Source organism: Rhea pennata, chromosome 12 (genome assembly GCF_028389875.1).
Source record: "Rhea pennata isolate bPtePen1 chromosome 12, bPtePen1.pri, whole genome shotgun sequence".
Taxonomy (NCBI): domain Eukaryota; kingdom Metazoa; phylum Chordata; class Aves; order Rheiformes; family Rheidae; genus Rhea; species Rhea pennata.
In genome coordinates, this window is record NC_084674.1 from 20,852,683 (window position 1) to 20,879,261 (window position 26,579).

Genomic DNA, 26,579 nt, shown 5'->3' on the forward strand with positions numbered 1-26,579 from the left:
CGGCGGCAGCGGCGGCAGCGGCCGGAGGATGCGGGCGGCGGCGGCGGCAGCCTGCTGGCTGTGGGGCGCGCTGCTGGCCGCCGGGCGCAGCCCGCCGCGGCTCCGCCTGCCCTACCGCGGTGAGCCGAGCCGAGCCGAGCCGGGCCGGGCCGGGCCGGGCCGGGGCGGGCGGCAGCGCCTGGGGGAAGCCCGGGCCGGGTCACGTCGGGGCTCGCGCTGCGCTCACAGCTCCCAAGAGCTGCGGGGCTAAAACCTGCCGGGAGGAGGAGGAGGAGGAGGAGGAAGGGGGGGGCTCCGCTTCTCCCCGCCGCGTCTGGCTCCGAGGCTCGCGGGTAACGGGGAGTGCGGCCGGGGGTTCCCGCAGCCCCCTGCCCGGCTCGGCTCGGCTCGGCGGGTCCCGCTGGGTGCCCAGGGAGGGGCAGGCGCGGCGGGACCCTCTGGGCGCCGTGCAGGGAGGGGTCGGTTTTCATCAAAGCTCTGCCCGCCATCCTGGCTGCCTGGGTCTCCCTGCTCCGCTGACTTCATCCGCTTGCTGATTTCAGCTCCACCTGACAGCTGGGGGGGGGGGGGTCCGGAGCGTCTCAGTCTGGTCCGGGTCGCATAAACGCCATTAACCAGATTAACCCCCCTCCCGCGTGATGCCGACCTCCCGCTGCCCCAGCGGGGACAGAGCCAGGGTAGCGGAGCTCTCGCGCGGCCCCGGGAGCCGCCGTTCGCGGCCGACCTTGCGCGGCCAGGCTGGGGCTTCGGAGGCAGAAGGCAAGCGCGCCGGCCCGAGGCTCTGCCCGGCTCGGCGATCCCGTTTCTCTCCTGCCTCTGGTCGGGGCTTGGTGGCGGGGCTGAGCGCTGGGGTCTCCGGGAAAGCTTTGCCGGCAGGGGAGCAGGGCCCCGCTCTGCCGGGGCGGCCGCGACCTGCTCCCGCGCCAGGTCCGTCCTCCCCGCGCAGGGCTGGGCGAGAGGTGCCCCCTGCCCAGGCGCGCGGGACACCGGCCGGCCGGGGGTCTCGCCAACGGCCCCCTGCGGACGGGCGGCGGATGGACGGACGGACAGGTTTCTCTGGCTGCCGTGGGAAACAGACTTGTTTTGAAGCTCTTGTGAGCTAATTATTCTGTTCCTCTTCCCAATTGGAACCAGGAGCTGAGATTTCCCATGAAACAAGTTCTGCCACTGTCTTTTCCATGAAAAAGAAAAAAAGAAAAAGAAAATTTCAATTAAAACCATCAGAAGTCTGCAAGTGGCCTCAAAAATTAGAAAGCCGGAGCTGCTTTTACTTAACTTGTCAGCTCGGGATGTGCTTGGCCGGCGGCTCCGGGAGCAGGGGGGACTTTCAAGAGCTGCTTCCAGGGTGGGAGTAGGGGGTGTCCCGGGGGCGCCGCAGCCCGGCAGACCTCTCGTGGCCCTCCGAGCTCTCCCCTGCCCCCCGGGGGGGGGGCCGTGCAGTGGGGCACGGTGGCGCCCCAACGGGCCGCTCCTCGCCTCGCAGAGCTGCTGAGCACCAACCGCTCCGTCCTCTTCTTCGGCCTCCGGGGCCCCTTGGGCTTCCGCTGCCTCTACCTGGACGAGTACCGCGACCGGCTCTTCATCGGGGGCAAGGATGTGCTCTACTCCCTGCGCCTGGACCGGCCCGGCGCGGCCGCCGAGGAGGTGAGGGGGTCCCGAGCGGCCAGGCGCGCCGCCGCCGCCGGCGGCCTGGGGCGGGGGTCTTCCCAAGGGGTCCCCCCCGCTCCGGCGGGCACCTTGTGTTTCAGATCTACTGGCCGCCGGCACCCGGGCAGACGGAGGAGTGCGTGCGGAAGGGGAAGGACGCAGCGGTGAGTGCCTCTCGCCCCGCGCCGCCCGCCGTTCCCCCGGTGCCCGAGGCGCCGGGCTCCGGAAACCCCACCGGCGCGCTGAGCGGTGTGCGGCCTCAGCGGGGAGGGGAGGCTGCCCCAGGTGGGAGGGCCGTGCCATGCCGTGCCATGCCGTGCCGGAGGAGAGCTCAGAGTGAGCGACTGGGCAGCAGGACCTGGTCCTGTCCTGGCTGTCCCCCGACGATGGGAAGTCTGCAGCTCGATCGGGTTTGGCGGCTTCGCTCCCCGAGCCTTATCCCTCTTTGGGATTTCTCTGGATCCTGATGTGAAACAGGAGTGTGGGAGTGGGAGGAGAAAGTCCCCGTGGCCGCCCCAGCCCGCACTAATTGCTCCCGGGGGCGCCTGTGCCCCCCGCGTGTTTATTTTGCAAGCGCTCGCCGACAGATCCGGGCTGGGGCAGGCTCCGCTTTTATTTCGCAAAGGTTTTTTTAGCTCGCTATTTTAGAGGCTCTTTGCGAAGGGAAAATAAACAGCTGGGAGGCCGGGAACCCCTGGGGGCAGCTCGGCGGCGGCGTTCCCAGCCGACAAGGGGCCTCGCGCCCTTGCCGTGGGGGGCGGCGGGGGGGGGGGGCGGGCAGCACCGGTGCCCGGGCGGGAGCTGGTCGGGGGGATGCGGGCAGCAGCGCCCGGGGATGCCGCGGCGGCGGGTGCAAGCGGCGGCGGGCCGTGTCGGTGCCCGGCGGTCCCGGGAGCTGTCGATCGAGGGGCGCTGGCCGGCGGCGGCGCGGCACGGCCCCGGGTATCCGTCGCGTCTCCCGCGTTTCCTCCCTTTGTCCTGCCCGCGGGAGCGGGGCCGCGGCGGGCCGGGCCACGGCGGCGCTCGCGGCGTTTCCCGGGCACCGCCGGCGCCTCGGCGGCCCGGCGCGGGATGGGCCGAGCCGCCGGGGGCCGCGGCGCCGCCCGGACGCCGCCGGCTTTTCGGAGGGTAAAGCCCCTTTGGCGACGGCCGGGGAGGGGTGGGGGCGCGCGTGCCCTGTGCCAACCCCGCCGGCGGGAGCGGGGCGGCCGCGCGGGGCGTCGCGGCGCCCGGCTGAGCGGCGCCGCCCGCTCTCTCCGCAGACTGAGTGCGCCAACTTCGTGCGCCTGCTGCACCCCTACAACCGGACCCACCTGCTGGCCTGCGGCACCGGCGCCTTCCGCCCGCTCTGCGCCTTCGTCCGCGTGGGGCACCGCGGCGAGGTAGGCGCCCGCGCCGCCGCCAGCGCCGCCGGCTGCGCCCGGGGGGCCGCGGCTCACCGGCACGCTCTCCGTCCCCGCAGCACGCGTTCGGCCTGGAGGGCGCCGAGAGCGGCCGCGGCCGGTGCCCGCACGAGCCCAGCGGCGCCTTCGCCAGTGCCGTGGCGGGTAGGTGGCCGCCGGCGAGGGGCCGGGGCGCCGGGGCCGGGGCGCGGCGGGCGGCGCTCAGCGGGCCCCGCGGGGCGCTTTTGCAGGCGGGCAGCTGTACGCCGGCCTCGCCGCCGACTTCCTGGGCCGCCAGCCCCTCGTCTTCCGCAGCGCGGGCGCCCGCCCGGCGCTGCGCACCGAGACGGACCCGCGGCTGCTCAGCGGTAACGGCGCCCGCGGGCGGGCTCGGCGCTGCCGCGCGCCGCGGGCGCCCGCCCGACGCCGCCGGCTCTCCCGCAGAGCCCGAGTTCGTGGCGGCGTACCCGATCCCGGACAGCGACGACCGCGACGACGACAAGGTCTACTTCTTCTTCACGGAGAAGGTGTCGGAGGCGGACGGCGAGGAGCGCGCCGTCGTCAGCCGGGTGGCGCGGGTGTGCGTGGTGAGAGGCCGCGGGGGCGCCCGTCCTTCCCCTTCCCCGGGCGCTGCCGCGGCCCGGCCCTGCCGGCGGGTCCCCGCGCTGCCGCGGGGGGCTCGCGCCCGTCCCCGGCCGAAACGGCCCGCAGCAGCCGCGGAGGTGCCGGCGCGGGGGCTCTGCAGCCGAGGGTGCCGTGGGGCCGCCGTGGGGCCGCCGTGGGGCCGCGGCGGCCGCCCTCAGCCCGCCCGTCCTCGCAGAACGACGCCGGAGGCCAGCGGGTGCTGGTGAACAAGTGGAGCACCTTCAGCAAGGCCCGCCTGGTGTGCGCCGTGCCCGGCCCCCGCGGCGTCGACACCCGCTTCGACGCGCTCGGTAAAGGGGAGCTGCGGGGAGCTCGCGGGGGCTGCGCCTGGGGCGCCGGCAAGCCCCACGGCGCCGTCTCGTCTCCCCCAGAGGACGTCTTCCTGCTGAGGACGAAGGACGGGAAGAGCCCAGAAGTCTTCGGCCTCTTCAGCACCGTCAGGTGAGTCGCCCAGCGCCAGGCTCTGCTTCCCCCAGCCCCCAAGATGCTCCCCGCTTCAAAGCACGTCGCTCGCGGCCACGACGGGCTGCGGCAAGACACCGGTCAGCAGCAGGCAGGCAAGAGCACGAGGCCCAGCGCTGCTCAGGGCGAGAAGGGCTGGCAGCATCCTGGGCCCGGGCCGGGGGCAGGAGCACCCCGGCTCCTGGGATCTAGCGCCAGGAGCGTGGTGCAGCGGGCGCAAGACCCAAGGGGGGAGCGTTGGACGCGGTGCTGGACGCAGGCAGGCGCTTGGGTCACGATCGTGTATTTATTTTCCCTGGGAACGTGCTAGATGGGCTGCCCTGGGGTGGGAAGGGGCTCAGAGTGCCTGCCGGCAGCTCGCTGGCTGGTCGGGGTCGGGGTCCAGCTACCTGAGCGTGTCCCCCCCGCCTCCAAGCTGGGGCTCTGGGGAACAGACCCTCTCCCTCACTCTTGTTTTAAGCTGCAAGTTGTCACCACCTCTTTTACAGTCTTGAAGTCTTCCTGCTTTAAGCTCCAACACTGTAAGACTTCTTTGAGCAGAGCTCGTGGTGCTTCTCGTCCTCCCTTTGCTTTAATTAGCCGTGCCAGGGGAGCGGGATGGTAGGCTGCCGGCACGAGGGTTTCCGGGCTGCAGCTGGCCCTGCCGGCGGCCACCGCCACCACGGCTTGCGCAGTCGGTCCCTAACCCCTGCCAGCTTCACCCCCATATGGACAGAAACGTCAGAGCTTTGGTGCTTCCCACCCCGCCAAGGGTCCCGCAGAGGTCCCTGGGTGCCTGCTGCTGAGCGCGACCGTGCTAGCGCCGCTCGCCATCCCGTTTCAGCCACGTCTTCCGGGGCTCCGCTGTCTGCGTGTACCGCATGGCCGACATCCGGGAGGTCTTCAACGGGCCCTTCGCCCACCGGGATAGCCCCCTGCACCAGTGGGCTGCCTACGAGGGCCGGGTGCCCTACCCGCGGCCCGGCGTGGTGAGCGACTTCCCGGCCAGCGGGTCGCTGCAGGGTGGTCTCCATCAGGCTCCCAACTGCCCTGGCCGGTGGGGCTGGGGGGGACGGGGTTGGTCCCGCTCACGTTCACGACATGGGATGGGGTTCCTGCAGGATCCACCCCAGCACTGCCAGGGGCTGACCGCTAAAGCGGGGGGAGACGAGCCCCACATTGGAGGAGGGTCCTGAATCGGCCCTTCTGCACAAGGATGGGGTGGGAGAGGGAAGGCTGACCAGGGGGCTGGCAGCCAGGCTGAGCGGGGGCCTCCTTCGGCCCCGCAGTGCCCCAGCAAGACCACCAACCAGCCCAGGCGCCACTACAGCACCACCAAGGACTACCCCGACGACGTGCTGCGCTTTGCCCGTGCTCACCCCCTCATGTACAAACCCGTGTACCCGCGGCACCGCCAGCCCCTCCTAGTGAAGACCAACCTGCAGTACCACCTGCGCCAGCTCGTGGTAGACCGGGTGGAGGCCGAGGACGGGCAGTACGATGTCCTCTTCCTCGGCACAGGTAGGCAGCAGAAGCAGCAGCCTGGCCAGCTGCAGGTGATGATGGTCCTCAGGGTACCCATGGTGTCTCTGGGCTGCGGTCCTGCTGCCCAGCCAAGGCTTTCTGGTCTTGCTCCCCATGGCGCTGGCGGCACAGCTGCCCTCCAGCTCAGGTGGTTACTGCTGGGGAGCCGCTGCCTGGAAAAGGGTTTTCGTTGAAACGCCTCCAAGAGACTAATGAGCTCATCTGCACTTTGCAAAACCTGGGCATCAGCTGCCTGCCTCTCCTGCAGCCCTCTCGGCCCCGGCCCACGTGCTCTGCTGCACCGTGTGCGCTCGCTTCGAGGAAGCGAGATCGCCAACTCCATCTGCTTTGGTTTGGCTTTACACTGTGAGGCTCGAGCCAAGCAAGAGGTTCTTGGTCGAGGTGACTCTAGAGCCTGTGTGTGCGAGTGAACAGAGGTCAGTGTGCAGATCTACGGCAGGTCCGCGCATGCCACCTGCCTGGCCACCAGCCCTCGCCTCTGCCGGCGCCACTGGGGCACGGAGCTGGGTGCTGCGCAGCCACGTCCTGCCCCACGTTTCCATTGGGTTAGGGCAGAGCTGCCCGACGGGTGCTGGAGACCTCGGGCCCACCTTTGGGTGTGCAGGGAGGTTTGTAAGAGCAAAGGGCTCCCTAGCACCGGACCCCCACTATCCGGGGGGGGGGCATGGCGGCAGGCGGCTCAGCGCAGCCGCCCCACTCGCCCGCCAGCCACCGTGCTGGTCCGCGGCAGCACGAGCCTCGCGCCTCCCTCCTCCCCGCTTGCCTCCAGACGCTGGCTCGGTGCTGAAGGTGGTACCGCTGCAGAAAGCAAACTCGGCCGCCACGGAGGAAGTTGTTCTGGAGGAGCTGCAGGTTTTTGAGGTGATGTGCGCTGCCCCGTGCGCGTGGGGGGGGGGGAGCGGGCAGCGGGGTGGGCGCTGCAGGCCCAGGTTGGGGGTGCCTGCGGGTCTGCTGCGGAGGCCCTAGGAGAGCTGAGAGCAACGGCTTGGGGAGCTCAGGACCGCGAGCAGACACAGCACCCAGGAGGTCCCCTGGCACAGGACCCCTTCCCTGCAGTGGCCCAGGGAGCTGCAGGGAGCAACTGCCCCCTCCAGGCTCTGGCAGATGGAGGGGTGTCCGGACACGGCAGGTCTCCATGTATTTTCCCTCAACCCCCCAAACTTTCCTGGTGTCCCCTGAACCCCCACAGTGCCAAGCAACCCCTGGGGTGAGGGTTTGGCCAGCCTCACGGCCACTCTCCTCCCCAACAGGCGCCTGTGCCCATCACCCAGATGGAGATCTCTGTCAAGCGCGTGAGTGCAGCTGGGGCGCGTGGGGTGGGCGAGCGGCAGGGGCGGCACTGGCTGCGCTGGCCGCGTCCCTGCCAAAAGGGTGCCCGAGCCCAGGCTCTGCCCCGGCTCTGATCCCTGCTCTAGTCCCCTGGGGTGAGGACTGAGCACCCAGGGGTCCTGGCTCATGGACCGAGGCCACTCGACCACAGCATGCGGCCCCGGGCACCCTCCTGGGGAGCCCAGTGTCACCGTCCCGTGCTGTCCCCCAGCAAACGCTCTACGTGGGCTCCAGCCTGGGGGTGGCCCAGGTGCGGCTGCACCAGTGCGAGACCTACGGCACGGCCTGCGCCGAGTGCTGCCTGGCCCGGGATCCCTACTGCGCCTGGGACGGCACGGCCTGCGCCCACTACCAGCCCGCGGGCAAGCGCCGCCACCGCCGCCAGGACGTCCGCCACGGGAACCCCATGCACCAGTGCCCGGACCAGAACCTCACTGGTGAGAGCCCGGGCTCCAGCAGGGGCACCCCGAGCGCCCCGGCTCGCTGCGTCCGGGCTGGCAACGGTGACAAACGGGCGCCGCGGCCCCCTCGGCGGTGCCGCGGCTGTCCCGGGCGAGCTCGGCGCTGAGGGACCGGGGAGCACCAGCGGCCCTTGGCGTGGAGAGGGGGCCGCGCGCGTCCCCGACGTCCGTCCGTGGGAAGGGAAGGGGCTTCGGCCGCCCCGCGGCCGGAGGCGCGGGCAGGGGCGGGAGCGGCGCCGGGGCCGCCGTCGGCGGGGCGCGGGCCCTGAGCGCGCGGCCGTCTTCGCCCAGTGGATGATTTCGAGCACGTGGAGGAGAAGGTGCTCTACGGCGCGGAGCACAACAGCACCTTCCTGGAGTGCGCGCCCCGGTCGCCGCAGGCCAGCGTGCAGTGGTTCGTGCAGAGGCGCCCCGACGAGCAGCGGGACGAGGTGAGCCCCCGGCGCCGCCGGGCCCCTCTCCCCGCCCGCGGGGCTCGGGACGCCCCGCGCAGCCCCGCGGCTCGGGCTCTGCCCAGGGCGGACGGGGACGCGGGGTCGTCCCGCCTCACGGCCGCGGGCTCGCCGGCAGGTGAAGACGGACGAGCGGGTCGTGCAGACGGAGCGAGGGCTGCTCTTCCGCCAGCTGCGCCGCCGCGACGCCGGCGTTTACTACTGCAGGACGCTGGAGCGCGGCTTCGCCCGCGCCGCCGCCAGGACGGCCCTGGAGGTGATCGGGAGCGAGCGGCTGCGGCCCGCGCGCCCGGCCTGCCCGCCGGCGCCCGCTCGCCGCGCCCGGCGCAAGGACGTCGCGCGCCTCCCGGGCCGCGCGGCGCTGCGGCGGCCCGAGCGGCGCTGCGGCGGCCCGCGGTGCGCCGCGCCGGGCCGCGACGCGGGCGCGCCGGGGCCGGAGCCCCGCGCCGGCGGGAGGACCCGCGCGCCCCGGCACGCCGCGGCCGCCTAGGCCCGCGCCGGGCGGCGGCCCCCGGGCGGCGGCGGCCCCCGGGCGGCGGCGGGAGCCCCGCGGCTTTTCCCCCAATAAAGGCGGCGCCGGGCGCCGAGCGCGGCGCGAAGCCGGCGGCCTCCCCGCGAGCGAGCGAGCGGCTGTGTGCGTGCGGGGCCGCGGGCGGGGCGCCGCGATAGCATCTCGCCTTCCTGCGGCGGGGCCGCGGCGCACAATGGTGGGAACGGCGGCGGCGGCATTGTGCGCCCGCAGGAAGGGGAAGGGAGCGGGCGGCGGCGGCGGCGGCGGCGGCGGCGGCGAGCCCCGCGGGAGCGCGCCACGGAGCCGCCCCGCCCCGCCCCCCCGCCCCGCCCGCGCGCGCGCCCGCCCGCGCGTGCGCACGCGGTCACGCCCCGCCCCGCGACCGATGTGGCGCGGCGCGGGGAGCGATGTGGCGCGGCGCGGGGGCGGCGCCGCGGGTGACGTCGGCGGCGCGCGGCGATGACGCGGCGGGGCGGGCGGGCGGGCGGCGGCGCCTGCGGGCCGGCGGCGCCCGGAGTGCTGGCGGGCGGCGGGGCCGGACATGGCGGCGCGGCCCGGCCCGCGGGAAGATGAATAAGGGCTGGCTGGAGCTGGAGAGCGACCCCGGTGCGCGGCGGCGGCGGCGGGGCCGGGGGCGGCCCGGGCGGCGGCGGCGGCGGCGGCCCGCGCTGGGCCGGCGGGTGGCGGAGGGGGGCGATCTGTGGGGGCAGGCCCGGGTTATGTGGGGCGGGCCCGGGGTGCTCCGTGTGGAGTTTGGGGGGGTAGGCCTGGGGTGGGGGTCCGTGGCTACGGAGGGGTTGTGCGGGCCGGTGGGGGGCGGTGTTACGGGGCTGTGGGGGGTTAGGGCGGCCAGGCCTGGGGCGGAGGCACAGGGCTGTGGGGGCAGGCCGGGGCAGGGGTGTGGGGCTGTAGGGCGTTATGAGGGGCAGGCCTGCGGTGGGGTTATGGGGCTACGGAGGAGTTACAGGCCCATAACTCCAGGCCTGGGATGGGGTTTGGGTGTCTGGTTGGGGTACGGGGGCACGGTTTGGGCTATGGGGGGGCAGGCCTGGGCTGATGTGCCTGGGGCGGGGCTTCAGGGGGTGCAGATGAGTGTGAGGGGCGCCAGGGTGGGGGTAGGCGTTGCACTGGGTGTGCGTGCAGCGCAGGAGGGCTCTGCTGTGAGTGCCCGCGGGCACAGCCCCGCAGGCGGCTTGCAGGCCATATGGGGAGGAGATTATAGGGCTGCAAAGAAAGCACAAGAGACGGTGGAACAGGGAAGTGCAGCGCGAAGCGAGGGTGATCCTGCATGCCCATGCTGGGTTGAGCATGAGCCACCAGTGGTAGGCTTCCTGCTGGACATCTTGCCAGGGCCTGCGTGACTGTGCTGCATGCCACCCACCCGGGCTGTGTGCGTGTCGTCCGGGGTACCTCTGTGAGCCGGAGGGCTCCCAGGACCCTTGCGGAGTTGCTGGGAAGTGGAGCGCACAGGCCCAAGTCTTCTGTCCCGGCAAAGCCAGCTGTGGGACAGTGGGGCTTGCCCTGATCTGCTCCCACCAGCTGTGTCTCTGGTGACACGCCTGGCCCTGGAGCCCAGCATGAGCATGGCCTGGCACCCCGGTGTCCAGCAAGGTTCATTAACTTGACTTCCATGCTGCACAACACAGCTCTTGTGGGCTTTGGGCACAGAATTTCTTCCGAGCTGATAAACCCATCTGCCTCTGTGGAAAACCTTTCAAATGGCATGACTATGTATCATGATACATCCCTGAAGTTTGCAAAGACAGGGTGCAATACTGCCAAAATACAGGAATGAGCGATGGGGGGGTCGGGCTACACTCTGTGATTACAGGATGCCCTTCACTCTAGAAACAGTTCTGACTAGCAGTCGTCCCAGGATGTCACAGGTGATTCAGGACAACCTTCATGTCTGCAGCAGTGCAATGTGTGGGGTGGCTTCTCTATCTCCAGAATGTCAAATTCTGTCATCATGTTACAGGTGAGCAGAGGGATGAAATGCCAGGTAGCCTGTGAAAGATCCTGAAGAACCTCGTAGGCGTATGAGCAGCCAGGAAAGGACAGTCACAGGCACTCCCACTGCATCAAAGAAGGTTTTGTCTGTGGTGGTGTCCCGGTGTTCACAGTGAAGTTAATTTTGTGAGTTAGGACTTGAGGGCTGGTTGTACCTGGGAGAGACACCAGAGCCAGTATTAGCTGAGGTATTGACTGAATGTCGTTTTAATGTGTTTGAGCTGCTGCAACAAAACATAGAATGATCTTCTCAGAGGCTGAGAGATGTTCTTTAGGATGTGATGTTATACTGCGGTTCTGGTTGTGTTCTTGGGCCCTTAGGGAGGAAATCAGACCACTTTGTGTTACACTAATCTCCCTGTGCTCAGCAGAAGTGTCTGTGTGGTAGCTGTCTAACAGTCAGCCTCTTATTGATAATTAGGAAATGCCCAAATTGTTCTCATTTTCTCCCTTCTTCATTGTGAAGACACCCAAGACAAAATACAGTTTGGATTCCGACATTTGGGAGGGATGGTTGTTTCACTGGAAGAAAAGCTACCCACACAGAGCGATACTTTGCAGTGTTAGGACCAATTATTTATCTGAGGGATGTAAAGCTGCAAATTTGGTGTTTCTGTGCTGGTGCTGAGCTGAATTCTTACCCTAATCCTGCAGCAGAGACAGGCTCTAAGCACGTGGATCACTTTCAGATGCAAACCCCTGACTGCAGGGGTGGCTTGAACGTGAGCTGGCTGCTGGGGTGTGTGCTGCAGTTCAGCTTAGCCCGGTTTGTCGGCTGCTCCTTTGGTTGCTGTGTGATCCAAGTGCTGTTTTGCTGCAAGGCTGCCCTTACTCAAGCAAGGTGAACTGGAAGGAATTACATCTCATCCAGGAGGAATGGCTCACCTCTCTCCAGCAACATAGCTTTAGGTTTATGTAGGTTTGAATTCAGTGGTGGGTATTTGGGCCTGGCAAATGCTGTTGTATCTACTTGAACTGTGGTTATGAAGAGACCGGTATGAATCCCCCTCAGAATCTGGGCCGTGAAGTTGTCTCATCTATCTTTGTGAGTGATGCAGGTGCAAGGATGTTGCTGTGTAACTGTCCGGCAGTTCTGGAGCCACCGAAGCTCTCTGTTCTTCCGGCCTGCCTGGAGATCAGGTTCTCCCATCTTGCTGGGAGTATCAGTGCTGCTTTGACCATTTCTGGTTGTTTTTGCAAGGCCTCGCTCTGGGACCTGACATGAGAGCCATGCAAATGTTAGCTTGCAGAGGTTGTGATACGGTTCATATCTTCTCATATCGTGTGTGTTTTGCTGTGATCAGCAGACTGTAACTTTGATCTTTGCTTTGAAATTGGAGAATGAGTGAGGCTCTTAAAAATATGAGGTGTCAAGCTCTCCAGTTGAAGATTTGCTTCATTGTGAGAGGCAGCATGCACATCCTCAAACTCTATCTTTTCAACTATTGTGAAAATGTTTACTGTTGACAGATTCTGCCTGTAAACAGCTGCAGCTCCCAATGCCTTGACTGGCGCTATCTAAAGATAGAGCAAGAACTGTGACTGTAAAGAGCATCTGAAAACCTTCATGGTCTTTAAGGATTGGAGGGACTGCTGCCCCCAAGGGGGATTGTTGCGAAGATGGCAGTGTGGCTGCACACAGCCAAGTAGCACTTTTCAAGCTGGCTGACGGAGGAAGGTTTGTCTGCAGAGTGTGATTGTTGGGGTCTGAAGTCCCTATAGGTGTGACTGGCAGAACAGACCCTCCGTAACATCTTCTGCTTTAAGCCCGTAGTTTGAGTAAGAACGTCTCTACCAGAAAGGCGTCTAGGCTTGGCTTATAGGCTTTATGTGATGAAGAGACTGTCACCATTTTGAAGTAAATGCAGTGTATTGCCTCCCACATAAAATTTTATATGAAATACATTTTCATCTTCTAGCTCTTGAATGTTAGTGTGACTTTTTCTGGTAAATCAATTAGGGCTTTTTCTCTCAGAAGTTTCCTCCTCATTTTAGTCATTTTAACTTTGATATGGAAACTCCTCGGTCTCTTCCCTTTTTGGCTATACCACTTGCATCAGGTTCCTTAAAGATTTTGCTTATAGGGATGTTTCTTAGAATTGAATCCTTCTTATTGATACTCCATGGACCTCCTGCCAATATTTCAGCAGCCTTTTTAAGGAAGCACAAGGAGCTGATTTAGTATTCCAGTCTTGAGCTTGCTAACTCTGCGTACAGGGGAACTGCCTGAAAATGAGGCCAGCCATATTTGCTGTGGCAGCTCTGGCTCATTTGTGCGTCTCCAATAATCCCTCAGCATCTTCTCCACTGTCCTTCTGTAATGGGAATTTTGTAACCACTGAAGATAGACTCTGGAATTTGCCACCTTAGGAGAGAAGAAGATGCTCATGAGCCTTTTGGCCCTGAGCACTCTGCAGCAGCCCCATTGCTCCCAGCTGGCTCTCCTTCCACTGGCTGTCATTGCTAACAAAAACATGAATGCCCTTCTTTTAAAACTCCTGTGGTCTGTTCAGCTGGTTTTCCTCCGGTTAGAAGAGAGTGAGTGTCACTTAGGAGCTCTGTGCTGTTGGCAAGTTGCTTGCAGTAGGTTCGTAGGCTGAAGTTGGAATTCAGCTTAAGATGGTCTGACAAGACAAGAGTGGGGGGAGAGGCTTGTTTTAAGTTGTCTCAAATGTTTATCAGGCCCCACTCCTTCCAGGGTCCTGAAACCTACATTTGAACAGTGCCAGCCAAAAAAGTGTTCCTGGGTGAAAGTTCTGGTCAGAAACATATAAATCTATGCTCTTGATGCTGTTTTCCACTTAGCCTAGTTTCCTAAGGAAGCAGAGCTTGGGCAGAGACTGTCCATCTCTTTGGATTTCCCCCGTTGCCTGAATAAGTCTAAATCTCTTACATCAATTTGTTCCGAATTTCCTTTTGCTGCCTTCAGCCAATTGGCAGGCCCATAAGTGCATTTCGAGCCCAGTTAGTCTGAACCAGGCACAATGTTTGCTGCCCCTGTCCCACTTGGTGGAAAGGGTCATAGGAAGGAGACGGTACTGTGGGCTGAAGAAGATAAGGATGGAGGGATAAAGGGAACCAGAGCACATCTGTAGTAAGGTAGAGTTCAACAGCTCTGCTGCTGGAGAACCAGTGTGGTCTCAGTGCTGTGCTGCTGCAGTTTTTCTGACTGTACTTTGGCCTCTGACTGCATCTCCCCTTCTGAGGCCAGTGGCAGCAGGTTTCCTGTCTGCTCTGCAGTGTGCTCTCCAGCCAGAAATAATCTCTTTGTTTTGTTCCCTTCCAGGTCTCTTCACTCTGTTGGTCGAAGATTTTGGTGAGTGCAAGAAGCCTTCCTGGGAAGTTGATTTCATGCTTGACATTACCTCTAGACCTTTCTGGTAGGCTTTACACTAGGTTTTGTCCTTTATTTGCAGGGGTCAAGGGAGTGCAGGTTGAAGAGATCTATGATCTGCAGAGCAAATGCCAAGGGTAAGTCAATGGCTTGAAAGTGTGATTTTTTAATAAGCAAACTGTGTGGGTGTGGGAACTCATTTTCAGGCATTCAGAGAGCCTATGTGAGGCTGTCAGTCACAGAGGTCAGCGTTGTAAGCTGTAAACCGGGAGTGCTTTATCAGGTTTGAGGTAGATGAGTGACCTCATGCACTTGCTTTAGTAATGACTTACTCCTGCTGGCACTGCAGGCTGAGGTGGCAGGCTGGCCTTGGGACAAAATTAGGTGGAGAGAAAGACCTTGGGGTGTTGTGGGGACATACTTCAGAGAATTGTTTTCTTTTTCCCTGTGGACAGTTGCTGTGTCAAGCCTGCACACTTTGAGTGTGGGTTTTCTCCCTAACCCAATGCTGTGAGATGGCTTTGAGACAGCAGCTTTCTTAAAAGCTATTGTCTGATCTCTTGAAAATAAATGTGTTGTTTCTATAAAATAAGAGGTTGTTTGGTGGTTGCTCGTCGTTCTGGAAGACAATGAGTGTCTGGAGGTGGATTTCACCTCCTCTTTTTCTCTATCTCGAGACTCTTCACATCTTCTGTCAAACCCCAAAGTTTTCAAGTTTAGTTGCTGTCTGAGACCTGAGCCTGGAGCATCAGAACAGGAGAATGTGCTGTGTTACGTGGGGCTGCAGGGACTTGTGGCAAGGATAGTCACTGCTCAGTAAAATGTGATTGGCATTTCTACTTCCCCTCTCTGTTTTTGCCCTGCCTGCAGTTTGAAACAGAAAGGTTCTGGCACTGAGCAGAGTAGCCCCACTGGCATGGTCACGCATGTAGCCAAAATGATGTAATTGTTAAATTCTCCTTGCAGCCCTGTGTATGGGTTCATCTTCCTATTCAAGTGGATTGAGGAGCGCAGATCCCGCCGGAAGGTCTCTACCCTGGTGGATGAGACATCGGTGATCGATGATGACATCGTTAATAACATGTTCTTTGCTCACCAGGTAAGTTGGAGTCAAGGAGTGTCTCTCTTATGAGGAAAAGCATAGGAAAAAGCTCTCTTATGAGGAAAGAGGTGGGCCTGTTTAGCCTGGAGAAGGGAAGACTGAGAGGGAATCTTATCAATGTGCACAAATACCTTAAGTGGGGGTGTCAAGAGGATGGGGCCAGACTCTTTTCAGTGGTACCCAGAAACAGGACAAGAGGCAACAGGCACAAACTGAAACAGAGGAAGTTCCACCTGAATATGAGGAAAAACTTCTTTCCTGTGAGAATGGCAGAGCACTGGAACGGGTTGGCCAGAAAGGTTGTGGAGTCTCCTACTCTGGAGATACTCAAAACCCGCCTGGACACAATCTTGTGCAATGTGCTCTAGGTGACTCTGCTTGAGCAGGAGGATTGGACTAGAGGGATGATCTCCAGAGGTCCCTTCCAACCTCAACCATTCTGTGAGGGGAAAGGAGGGTATCTCTTGTGGCACTGCAGAGAGGGAGTGCTGACAGCAACAGCTCTTCTGCTTGTTGGGACATCCTTTGGCAAAACAGAAGAGCTGCGGATGAGAAAGAAAGAGCTGCCAATCTGGCACTGGGGGCTAGTGAGCAGGAGATGTGTGATATGTCCTCCCTGGGGAGGAGGCACAACCAGCACAGGTGTGGGGCACTGCTTCCCCTTTGTGTCTCTTTCTTTTGCTGCCTCTGTAAGTCTGTCTGCCGAGGCAGGCAGCTGTCCAGGGCACCTTGGGAGTGCTGGGTCTGGGTGGATTTAAGGAGTCTATGCAGGCAGTATTGTGGCACAAGTAAGACTAGGAAACCTGCCTTCCTTCTAGCCCCTCATATATATCCCAGGGAATAGGGGGCACTGTGCAGAGAGGCGGCCAGCGTGCTGGAGCAGTCTGGCCTTGCCCCTTCTGCAGCTGGGGTCTCTGACAAGGAGCAGGACGGTGCTAGCATTCAGAGTTGAGTGCAGGGGAATGACCAAACAACTTTGTTGGTGATGTGGCATCTTTACAGGGCTTGGGGTACTGTGGAGACTGCACTTGCCACTCTGGGCGAAGGAGCATGGCATTTAGCAACTGCATTGCTCTTGTCTTTCCTGAGGGCACCTCCTCTCCTGTGAAGGGATTACCAGTTTCTCCATTCCAGTAGGCTCTGCCCTGAACTCTTGTATATCAGGATCTTGACTGATCCTGCTCTCCTCCTCCACTGAGATCCAAGGTGTAGGATATGTTGCTGCTCTCTTGCCTCACTGTTTTGCAATTGATTATTGTCAGTTTTGAGGGCTTATTGAAGGGTTGCCTTGTTGCTGTGTTTTAAGATGATTTTTGTGTGAACCTCCAGCTGATCCCTAATTCCTGTGCCACCCACGCCCTGTTGAGTGTCCTCCTGAACTGCAACAATGTCGATCTGGGCCCCACGCTGAGCCGCATGAAGGATTTCACCAAAGGATTCAGCCCTGAGGTAGGGGTGAAAGTGTGCGGGAGAGTGCAGTGGGGGCTTGTGTGTGTCTGCCTCTTGCTCCCCTCTTGGGATGATGCTCTAGTGAGCTCCTTGCAGCCATTCGTGGTTGCATACTACATGAGCATTGCCTGTTTACTCTGGTCTTCTCTCCTTAACCTCATTCAGAGTCTGTTTCCGCTTGCGCTGGGTCCAGCTCTCAGCCTTCTGTTTTGTTACTCCCTAGCCCAGATACATTCTCTAACTTTATAATCAAATGTCCTTTCTTCTGCGTTCAGACCTGTCTTTTAAGTCTATGTTTCTCTCACACTGTAATCCCCTCCGTTCTCTTCAGCAGAAGCTGTGTGCTCTTTTCGTTTTGGGTTGTTACCTGTTGCTCAGTAGAGCAGAAGTTGTACCTGAAAGTTACTCTTAGAGCCTTGAGTGTGAATGAAGGAGCAGGGAGCTGGTCAGCTAAAGCATTTTGCTGTTTATTGTTGCTTCTCAATAGTTCTTACCACTTGCTCTTTGTCTGCTGCAGAGTAAAGGCTATGCTATTGGGAATGCCCCAGAGCTGGCCAAGGCCCACAACAGCCATGCCAGGTGAGTGGAGGTATCTCTTGCAGCTTGGCTTTGCTAGAGCAGGCAGCTCTTTGCTGACCTCTTGGCTTTCTTGCCCTCACAGGCCGGAGCCGCGGCACCTGCCGGAAAAGCAGAATGGGATCAGCGCTGTGCGAACCATGGAGGCTTTTCATTTTGTCAGTTATGTCCCCATCAAGGGACGTCTGTTTGAGCTAGATGGACTCAAGGTTTATCCCATTGACCATGGTAAGAGGCTAAGGGCTTTCTGACCCTGCTCGTCAGCACTGTAGAAGAGATCCTGGTTTGTCTTGTCTCTCCTTCCCCCATTTCCAAGCGTGCCAATCTTCATTGCCTGTAAGCATTAGCTGATGTTTTTGGAGAATCATTCCACTGACTGCGAGATTTGTGTTAAGTTTTGATAGCTCACATGGAGCCTGTCACTGAGCACTGTGTATAGAAAACTTGGTTGTTTCTGAATATTGTATTGATTTTTCTAGCCTTGCCATTTTCCTGTCCAGTTGCTTAGGATCACAGGGTCCTTCTGTAGATCTCCAGAACTGGCTTTTGTTTTTGCTCTCCAGAATAGGTATTGCAAGCAAAAATTGTCTCCTCCTTACCCATTCCCTGTGCCAGATAACCTCTGTATGTTGATGCACAAAATCCCCAACACAGATGCCAGCAGGACTGCTCTGATTACTCATTCCTCTTACAACTTAATTATTTAGTTCTGTCTTTCAAACACTTATTTAGCTGTGCAAGGACTTTGCCTCTGTGTATCAGGGCTTTTGATAAAATACTCACAAAATACATTTGGATTTCTTACGCATGGTATCAGATCACCTTCAAGCAGCAGGTAAGGTCTAAGCTCTGGAGCTATGATTTCCTTGGACTTTGCAAGCCCAATGCCCATGACTTGCTAGTTGTCCATAGGGTTCACAACTTGCAAGTCATCTGCAGGGCAGAAAGGTATGTTTCCATTCAGAAGGCAGAGAGTGGAGGGGTCTGGCTATGGGCCGCATGTAGCTAACAGCGTGGTCCTTCTGTCTTCTGGCCCACTCCTTGAGAGAGTCGCTTGGGACCCAGATGCAGGCCACATGGATCTCACTGGTGGGGATAATGCACTGCAGACCATTGTCTCCTCTCTGTGCCCTGGTATGCAAGGGAGCTGTGAGAGTACACCTGTGGGGATAGCAGGAGCCCTGCACTTTGCTCTGTGGGTTGGAAGCAGGAGCCTTGGCCTGCTTTGCTAATTCTAGCTCTGTCTTTTTACCACAGGGCCTTGGGCTGATGATGAAGAATGGACAGATAAAGCTAGGAGAGTAATCATGGAACGAATCGGCCTGGCCACTGCAGGGTAATGTCCCAGGCCGGTGCAGGCACTTGTTCGTCTCCATGTTCCCTGAAGCATTTCTGCTCTGGTCACTATGTAATGAATCATGGAAATGGGTATGGAGAACATTGCTTGGGAGAGACACAGGTGCACCTCACAATTGCCTTTTCTCTTCTGCAATCTGCCTGCCTTCAGAGCACACAGAGAAGTTGTGCTCTCTGCACTATGCAGGGTCTCTGTGAGTCTCCACGTAGAGCAAGAGTGGCCATGCTAGATCCCTGTTTGCTGAAGTCCACAGGAGAGGGAATGGTACTTCTGCGGTGGGCCTCTTGGAAGTGTGGCAAAAGCCATGTGAGCAATGCGGTTGGTGTCTCCTACTGGAAAGGCTGTGGTTCCCAGAGCATTCAGACTGTCTTCTCCCCCTTCCAAACTTGCATGTGATAAACTGAACCTTCCCCACAATGCTGCGTAAAGTCTAGATCACAGCAAAGGCAAGCCCTGACCCCAGATCCTCTGAGCTCGATGCTCTTTTCCAGTCCTAATCAGCACTTGCCTCACTTAGCTTGAAAACCTAGGCCTCTACATTTCTGCTCAACCCCCCTTCCAGAAAAGTTAAGTTTGGGTCACCCTGGACTAGTTAGTGATTTCCATGATGCCAGGCTGTCTACAGCCCTACTGTTCAGTTGGCATCTCCAGGCCTCAGCACTTGCGCAGACATCTTTGCAGTTGGAGAGGGATAGCTGCAAAGCCTGTTTTGCATTGTGTCTGAAATAACATTGCTCTGCTTCTTCAGCCGATGTGGAATTGATTTATGTAGGGGGGAAATGCCTGCTACGTGTTGGTGTTTAACACAGGGACAGGAGAGGTGCTACCTGGAAACTACGTATGGGTGTGTGGTGGGCTGGCAGTCCATTAGTTCCCTTGCTGGGGAGACCTGCCTTCTGTGGGCAGCCTTTGGCTAATGTCTCCTGCAACTTCCTGCAGGGAGCCATACCATGACATCCGCTTCAACTTGATGGCAGTGGTGCCTGATCGGAGGATGAAGTATGAGTCCAAACTCCACATCCTGAAGATGAACCGCCAGACTGTGCTGGAGGCATTGCAGCAGGTAGGACAGCCAGTGCCCTGAGGAAGTGAGGCTGAAACAGGAATAAACTTTCTGTCAAGGCATCTCCTTGTGCTGTAGAGACCCCAGATTTTTCTGACGCTGGAAGACTTCCTGTCTTGGGAAATGCCTGCTGGGAAGGGGAGGTCTCTGCTTCCTTTGAATCCCATGGCTCTACTGTTAGCCCTGCAGTGAGTTGAACTATCTTGCTGCCTGGCCTTTCACTGTTCACCTAGGAGGTTCTCCGTAGCACTAGCTTAGCCTTGCAAGTTCTCCTTTTGCAGTGCTCCAAACAGAAGGATGTGGTGTGGGTCTCCCTGGTCCAGCATTCAGTTTCTGTCCATCTTTTGCCTTCAAGCTTATCCGAGTAACTCAGCCAGAGCTGATCCAGACGCAGAAGTCCCAGGAGTCTCAGCCTCCCGAAGAGTCCAAGCCAGCCAGCAGCAAGACCGTGGCTCCAGAGAGCACCCATCCAGGTACAACCCTCAATCCAGCAGTGTTGCCATCTAGCCTTGGCCTTTCGTGGAATGAGTACATCTTGTCACAGGCTGGTAACAACAGCTGGTTGACCTGGAGCTTGGGACTGTTACAGTTGTCTTCACTTTTTTTTTCCTAAACCCAGTTGAACACAGTGTCTTGGAGCGGGCCTGACCAGGTGTGCTTTAAATGTCCCTGTGCCTGGGCGGACTGTTAAAGGGGTGCAGAGCTTAAGAAAGGCAGGGGTAAAGTTTGGAAGCATTTGTGACAGATAGAGGTGGAACAGAAAGTAGGTATGATGCCCCTGCACATGGTCTAGTGGAGCATGAGAGCTCCTCTGCTACGTGGGGTGGGAAGGGGGTGGCAGGGGACCCTGAGGAAAAGGTGGCTGTACTGGTTGTGAAAAGCTGCCCTGTGCTTGTATTACAGACAGCACCGACGAGCCCAGCGGCCAGGGTCACCCTGCAGCCACGCAGAGCCCCTCCAACAAATCCAAACCGGTGGCAAAGACGTCAGTGAGCAGCATCAACGGGGCACCTCCAACAAACCCCAATCCCATCGTGCAGCGGCTGCCAGCCTTTCTGGATAATCACAATTACGCCAAATCACCCATGCAGGTAGGCAGGAGCTCCAGGCCAGCAACATGCCTGACTCGAGCTGAACTTCCCACCTCCAGTCCCCCACCTCTATGGAAGTATCGCTGATGGCCACTCTTGCCCCCTGCCCTGCCTTGGAGCATGCTTGCCCTTTTGCTGCCCAGGCTGGAAGGTGAGCAAGTGAAAACTAACCTGGCAGAAGAGATCAGCTTTAACATGAGTCCTGCTTAGCTGATGTGGCTCACCACGTCACCCTGGGAGTGTCACTCCTAATACAAAGGTGGCCACCAGAGATGAAAACAAATGTGTCTGTTGGCTCAATCGTACATATATCTGTGCTCATTAAAGCCCAAAGGAAAAGAGCTTCCTATGGGAACCAAAGGCTGAAGAGGGTTGGGGGAGATCTGAGCCAGGGGACGTGGGATGAGGGAATAGGTGAAGGAGAGAGCTTGGCTCCCCTTGTGCCCACTAACGTGGGGTTGCATAACTCAGTAATACTCAGACGGACCTCAACTGCGGGCTGTGGTCACCCCTAGCTGCTGACACGCCGTATCTAGGACACAGTCTGCATCTGTGAACCTTCACCTGTGGCTCCACTACTGCCTGAGCAGGGCCTGGGCACGGTGCCTGGTTGCCCATGCTGTTCAGTTGCTGGCAGTGCCCTTGCACCGTTGTGATCTGTGTGCGTGGCAAATGCCAGCGCTGGACTTTGCTAGCCCGATGGCACAGGCTGGGGACGGTTTGCAGTGCTGCTTTGCACAGGATGAGAGTTTGGATGTGAGGATGAGAACCAGACTGTGTCCCTGAACTCAGGGCCAAAGAACTGCTCTTGGCCTCTTGTATCCGGAACACAATGTGGCCTGATTCCTGAGGGCTGGTGGGAGGCCTCAGAAGGGGCAGTCTCCTGGGCTCAGCTGGGCTGAGGACGCTGTCTGCTGGGGTATTCCTCCAGAGGCCTCCATGGTGTTTGCCTTGCCTCGCTGTTGGCAGGTTGTGAACAGTGGTGTTTTGCAGGAGGAGGAGGACCTTGCGGCCGGAGTGGGTCGTAGCCGAGTCCCGGTCCGACAGCACCAGCAGTACTCAGACGATGAGGATGACTACGATGATGATGAGGAGGAGGAAGTTCGTAACACCAACTCGGCCATCAGGTAATGGACTGAGCTTTATGAAGTAGGGTTGGTGGGTTGTGTGGAGGATGGAGCTTGTGCTGGGGAAGGCCACCCAGTAGCTGATAAACTGCTGTGTTGTGCTGTAGAAGGCAGAGGCTGTTTGAGGGTGCCTGGTGGCCAAGGATACTGAGTGCACCCTGCCTGGTGGGCACAGGACCTAGCAGACTTAATTTTCTCCAAACCGAACCGTAGTTCCCCAGTGCTGATTGCCAGATTGAATCACGGTGACGGTGTTGGTGTATTGGGACTGCTGTGAAGGCCAGGAAGCTGGGATGGCAGTGAGGATCCTTTGGGATCTTCTAAATGAAACAAGGAGGAACACAGCACCCTGTGGGAAGCCCCCTGGACACGTTCTCTCTCTCCCCTCGCCGATGCAGGGGTACCTGCCGCTGAGCAGCTCAGTGGGAGTGAGGGGCTGTCAGAGCAGCTGGTACCAGTGGGGGCTGGGGATAGAAATGTTTCAGACCTTGCTTTATCTGTGTTTCTGGGCAGGTACAAGAGGAAAGGGCAGGTAAAGCAAGAGCATGTGGCGGCATCTGCAGATGGCCAGCTTTCAGTCCTCCAGCCCAACACCATCAACGTTCTGGCTGAGAAGCTGAAGGAATCTCAAAAGGACCTTTCCATCCCCCTGTCCATCAAGACAAGCAGCGGGGGTGCTGCTGTGGCTGTTGTCACCCATTCCCAGCCTTCTCCCACCCCTAGTAATGAGAGCACGGACACAGCCTCGGAGATCGGCAGTGCCTTCAACTCCCCACTGCGCTCCCCCATCCGCTCAGCCAACCCCACCCGCCCCTCCAGCCCTGTCACCTCCCACATCTCCAAGGTGCTCTTTGGCGAGGAGGACGGCCTGCTGCGTGTGGACTGTATGCGCTACAATCGCGCTGTCAGGGACTTGGGACCCATCATCAGCACTGGACTGCTGCATCTCACGGAGGACGGTGTGTTCTGCCCGCTGGCTGTTGCAGGTAGGTACCTGCTGGCTCCAGGTGGTGGCATCTCCCCTGCAGGGTGCAGGATGGGAGCATGTCCTTTGACTTAGGGGAGTGAATATCATTGGTGGTAGCTCCTAACACTCCCTTCCCTTGTGTGCAGATGGGGGAAAAAGTTCCCCCCCTTCCATCAAACCCAGTGAAGAGGTCCAGGTCGCTATCAAACTGGAAGAGAAGGAGGGCAGTGAGGCCAGTGACAGCAAAGAGAAGGTGGGACTTGGCAGGACCAGTGATCACCCTGGGGGGGAAAAGTATTCTCCCAAGGTGAGTTTTGTGCTGCTACAGCCCTAGGAACACGGAGGTCCCTGTGCTCGCCCAGAGCCGCAGCAGCGCTGGCAATGACTGATCCGCATGTGCACGCTGTCCCGATCGCGTCTCGCAGCAGCCGTGCCTCGAGGCAGGGGGCAGTGCAGGTTTTGTGCCCAGCGTCATCTTGGGGACGGTTGTGTTGGCAGTGGGTTGAGCCGCTGGCTCCTGCAGCTGAGACGCTCCATGCGCTGTGCTCTCTTGGGCCTGACCCTAGTAGGACCTTGCGCAGGGAGAACCCATCAGGACCTCCCACGGCATCCCCAGCTCCTAGCCTGCTGTTACCTGTACTGCCTGTCTCTTACGCCCGCCAGCCAGGGACACGAGCAGGCTTGGACGGCACAAGCACGCTGAGGAGGGCTGGCTAGGAACGTGCTTTCTGTTTTACTGAATAGGGAAATCGTCAAGAGTTTTTTTTTTTTTTTTTTTTTTATTTTAAAGAAAAGAGCGAGGCCCTTGGATGTTTCTCAGAGGTGCACTTCCCCATGTTCTGAAGAAGCAGTTACATGGTTCTGGGTTGGGCCCAGGCAGAAGAGGCTAAGACTCAGCTAGCTCCCTTGTGGCTGGGCCTGTGTGCTGGGTGATTGATTATCCTCCAACTCAGAAATTCCCTGTAATGAAGTGCTGTTTGTTTCCCTGATGAGTGTCTTTTGTTTTGATGACTCGTGTGTTTCCCAGCATAGAGAGCTCACCCCTCTGGCTCCTAGGCTGTGTGGTGGCAGGCAGCTCCCCTCCTGTGGCAGGATGCTGTCTGCTCACGTTCGCTCTGCTTGATCCTGGCAGGAGCTGCTGGCACTGCTGAAGTGTGTGGAGGCAGAGATTGCAAACTATGAGGCCTGCCTGAAGGAGGAGGTGGAGAAGAGGAAGAAATTCAAGGTGTGTTTGTTGATGGTTTAGTTTGTGTTGCTGATTTGGCTTCCTGAAGGTGTCTGTCTGTGGTGTCTATGTCAAGTGTAGAGAGGGTAGTTCAGCTGAGAATGGTGACGGGGAGCGTTTGGGATCTCTTTCATGATCAGCCCCATACGGCAGAGTCCCTGTGAGGACAGATCGAAGTCCCTGAGCAGCATTAGCTCATGGAGGAGAGTGGAGTGCTGCAGCTGGGCTATGGTCAAGCCTCAGCCCTGCCAGGAGTCTCGGCCCGGCTGCCTAGCAGGATTTCTGTCGTGCCAACCCTCACCTGTCCGCTGCTGCCCCTTGTGGAGAATGCTGGCATCTAAACTGGGATGGAGATGGTCCTTCATGCCTGCTTGTGCAGCGGTCTCAGCTGGGCTGCTGTGGCTGGGAGCTGGGTCTCTTTCTGCTTCAGTGTCCCCAGCCTGTGGGATGAGCCAGGTTTTTTGCCCTGTGACAGAGCTCTTTGTCTTGAGCTCTCCTTTCTTCCTGCCCTATTTGTAGATTGATGACCAGAGAAGAACCCACAACTACGATGAGTTCATCTGTACCTTCATCTCCATGCTGGCCCAGGAAGGTGAGCTGTCTGGCTGTGCTGTGCTGCTAGGGGAAGAGGGCGCTTGATCTGTGCTTGGCTTAGGGGCCAGCTGACGTGGTGGTAAGGGAGCTGTGCTGAGCTACTGCTCTGTGGGCTTGCTCCGGGGAGCGGCATTTCTCTGCTCTGTGCCCTCCTGGTTTTCTTGGCCGAGAAGGAACCCAGTGGTGGGTTTCGGGTGAGAGAGGGAGGGCTGCGCTCTTGCATGGGCAATACAAGCACAGAGCACCCTGCCGCTGTGCGTGGCTGGGTCTGCAGGCTGTTCTCTGGCACATCTGTGCTGCCTTTTCCCTGCAGGCATGCTGGCAAGCCTCGTAGAACAGAACATCTCCGTCCGCAGGAGGCAGGGAGTCAGCATTGGACGTCTCCACAAGCAGAGGAAGCCGGACCGCCGGAAACGCTCCCGTCCGTATAAAGCCAAGCGCCAGTAGCCTTGGAGTCAGGACTGTGAGAAGAAGCTGGGCCCTGTGGCTTTGGGCAGTGACTCTTGGATAGATGTTACCCTTTGCCCAAGGAAGAGGGACCCCAGTGAGAAGCCCTTGGCTGGATCCTCACTGCTCGCACCCTTAGTGTTATATAAAGGTGGAGCCTAAGGGCAAACAGAAATTGGGTTTTCCTCTGAGCCCAAGTTGCAAAAGGCAAAAATGCCTTGTCCTAAGGGGAGTCCCTGTAGCTGCAGCAAAAAGCAGCCCTGAGTGCCAGCTGCCTGACTGCCACAGCCACGTGCGGATACTGTGGACCCGTGTCTCAGCGCCCTGGCTGAGGACTGCAGCAGGAGGGGAGGAGCCCACCTGGCTGATGATGGACCTGGCGTTGTGGGAATCACGGTGATGCTGACACAGGGCTGTGCTGGCCGCAGCTGGCTGTGGCTTGTGTCCTTTGGTGTCCAGGCCTTCAGCTCTGCGCTTCCCCAGGACGTTCAAGTCTCTCTTTTCTATTCCTCTCCTTCCCTTTACAAAGTTTATCTTCTGGTTGTGACATGCTTTGGCTGCTGCTGAGCACGGCGGCTCCTGGGCAGAGCCCATTCTCCAGCACTGCTGCCCTGCGTCCGCCTGCCTCTGCAGTGCCGAGTTCCCAGAGCGGGCTGGTACGTGGCCAGGCAGGAGGTAGGGCTCCCCTCTGGGCCCTGGTGGCTGTCACCGGGTGGGCGCACGTTGGCTCTTCCTTGGAGCTGACCTTGAGTACAGCCCTTTGTGGTGGCACTGGAGGGGGGCGCGTGGCTCTGCTTCCACGGCTGCTCTCCTAGGGACCAGACCTGTGGCTCCGGCAATGCCTTTGGGTGATGCGGGGTTGCTGCAAGCCCAGAGAAACCTAGCAAATAAGGAACAGACCAAGCAGGGGAATGGCTGCGAGATGGGGCTGCAGCTGCTGTCTCCAGACTTTGAAGGCAATGAGCCAGATCGTTCACATGTGTCCTTGGTGCTGCTAGGCCTGGCTCTGGGGTGGAAGCTGGACTTTAAGTTGGTTGGTGCTCTTGGCAGAGCCTTTCAGTGTGGGGAGAGGTGACAGCGGTGGCTGTAAAGCACAAGGCATCGCTGAATGACGGGGACTGCAGCCCCAGGCAGGCAGAAGCAGTGGGAAGAGTCCAAAGCTGCTCTTGCTGCCTGAGCCACTCTTAGGCTGCAAGCTGAGAGCTTTCTGGTGTGGGCACCACCCCATTCCATACCGTAACACGCTCTCCTGGCTGCCCCTCGCCCGCGGCCTCCTACCTCCCCTGTTAGCACTTCTGCAAATGGTTTTCTCCTCCCTCTCTCCTGCAGCCTGACAGAAAGGCGAGAAGCCTGAGGGTGGTACCTCTCTCCGATGGTGTCCTGAGGTGTAGGGGGAAGGAACGGCTGTGACCATGGGAGAAGGGCAACAGCCGCGGGAGAGGACAGAATTTGCCAAATGTGCAGATTTGTACAGATCTTGACTGTGGAATGAAACTGTCTTTCTTGATATTTGTTGAAGGGAAGAAAATCCTTGTCTCTTGCTGTGTCTAATATCAAGTGCTGTAAATAGTGGATCTGTCTGAAAGAATAAAGCTATCCTGTAACAGCCATCCAGGGGAGAAGTGTGTGAGGGAAGGGAAGGGTGCGTGTGTGCTGCTGGGGGCACAAGGTGCCTGCTCCGGGCAGCAGGCATGTTAGATCCACGCACCTGAGCAATGAGCACATTGGCTCTAGAGCCCTGCTTGTTTCTGGCACGTTGGCAACTCTTGTGTGGTGTTAAAAACTTGGCATAATTGTGGGAAAAATACAATAGATGAATGTGAT

The 26,579-nt window shown here is 59.5% G+C and overlaps 1 protein-coding gene across 6 annotated transcripts; it reads left to right on the forward strand.

Annotated features, from left to right (window-relative positions):
* The first annotated feature begins 28 nt into the window (after nt 1–28).
* Nucleotides 29–26,578, forward strand: BAP1 (BRCA1 associated protein 1). Of its 6 annotated transcripts, XM_062585129.1 has the most exons (20): nt 29–119; nt 1,484–1,644; nt 1,749–1,811; nt 2,910–3,029; nt 3,110–3,194; nt 3,281–3,397; nt 3,474–3,616; nt 3,850–3,964; nt 4,046–4,115; nt 4,960–5,104; nt 5,405–5,636; nt 6,430–6,521; nt 6,911–6,952; nt 7,201–7,426; nt 7,742–7,881; nt 8,021–8,158; nt 13,710–13,739; nt 13,840–13,894; nt 14,724–14,856; nt 16,189–16,275. In XM_062585129.1, exons 1-19 carry the CDS (start codon nt 29–31, stop codon nt 14,813–14,815), a joined length of 2,157 nt encoding a protein of 718 aa, XP_062441113.1. In that variant the 3' UTR covers nt 14,816–14,856; nt 16,189–16,275. The 6 variants fall into 6 exon arrangements, with proteins under 6 accessions (XP_062441113.1, XP_062441116.1, XP_062441114.1 ...); XM_062585132.1 differs by lacking the exon at nt 3,281–3,397; XM_062585130.1 differs by lacking the exons at nt 29–119; nt 1,484–1,644; nt 1,749–1,811; ... (11 more) ...; nt 7,742–7,881; nt 8,021–8,158 and adding exons at nt 8,913–9,019; nt 16,826–16,887; nt 16,970–17,112; ... (8 more) ...; nt 24,234–24,306; nt 24,622–26,578 and having other exon boundaries at nt 16,189–16,308.
* Nucleotide 26,579: the final 1 nt, after the last annotated feature.

Excerpts from the sequence above, each read along its gene's own strand:
- BAP1 (XM_062585129.1), top strand. The coding sequence starts at position 29 with ATGCGGGCGGCGGCGGCGGCAGCCTGCTGGCTGTGGGGCGCGCTGCTG. Across the intron at positions 3,195-3,280 it reads CTTCGCCAGTGCCGTGGCGG|GCGGGCAGCTGTACGCCGGC; the intron begins GTAGGTGGCCGC and ends GCGCTTTTGCAG. Across the intron at positions 7,427-7,741 it reads CCCGGACCAGAACCTCACTG|TGGATGATTTCGAGCACGTG; the intron begins GTGAGAGCCCGG and ends GTCTTCGCCCAG.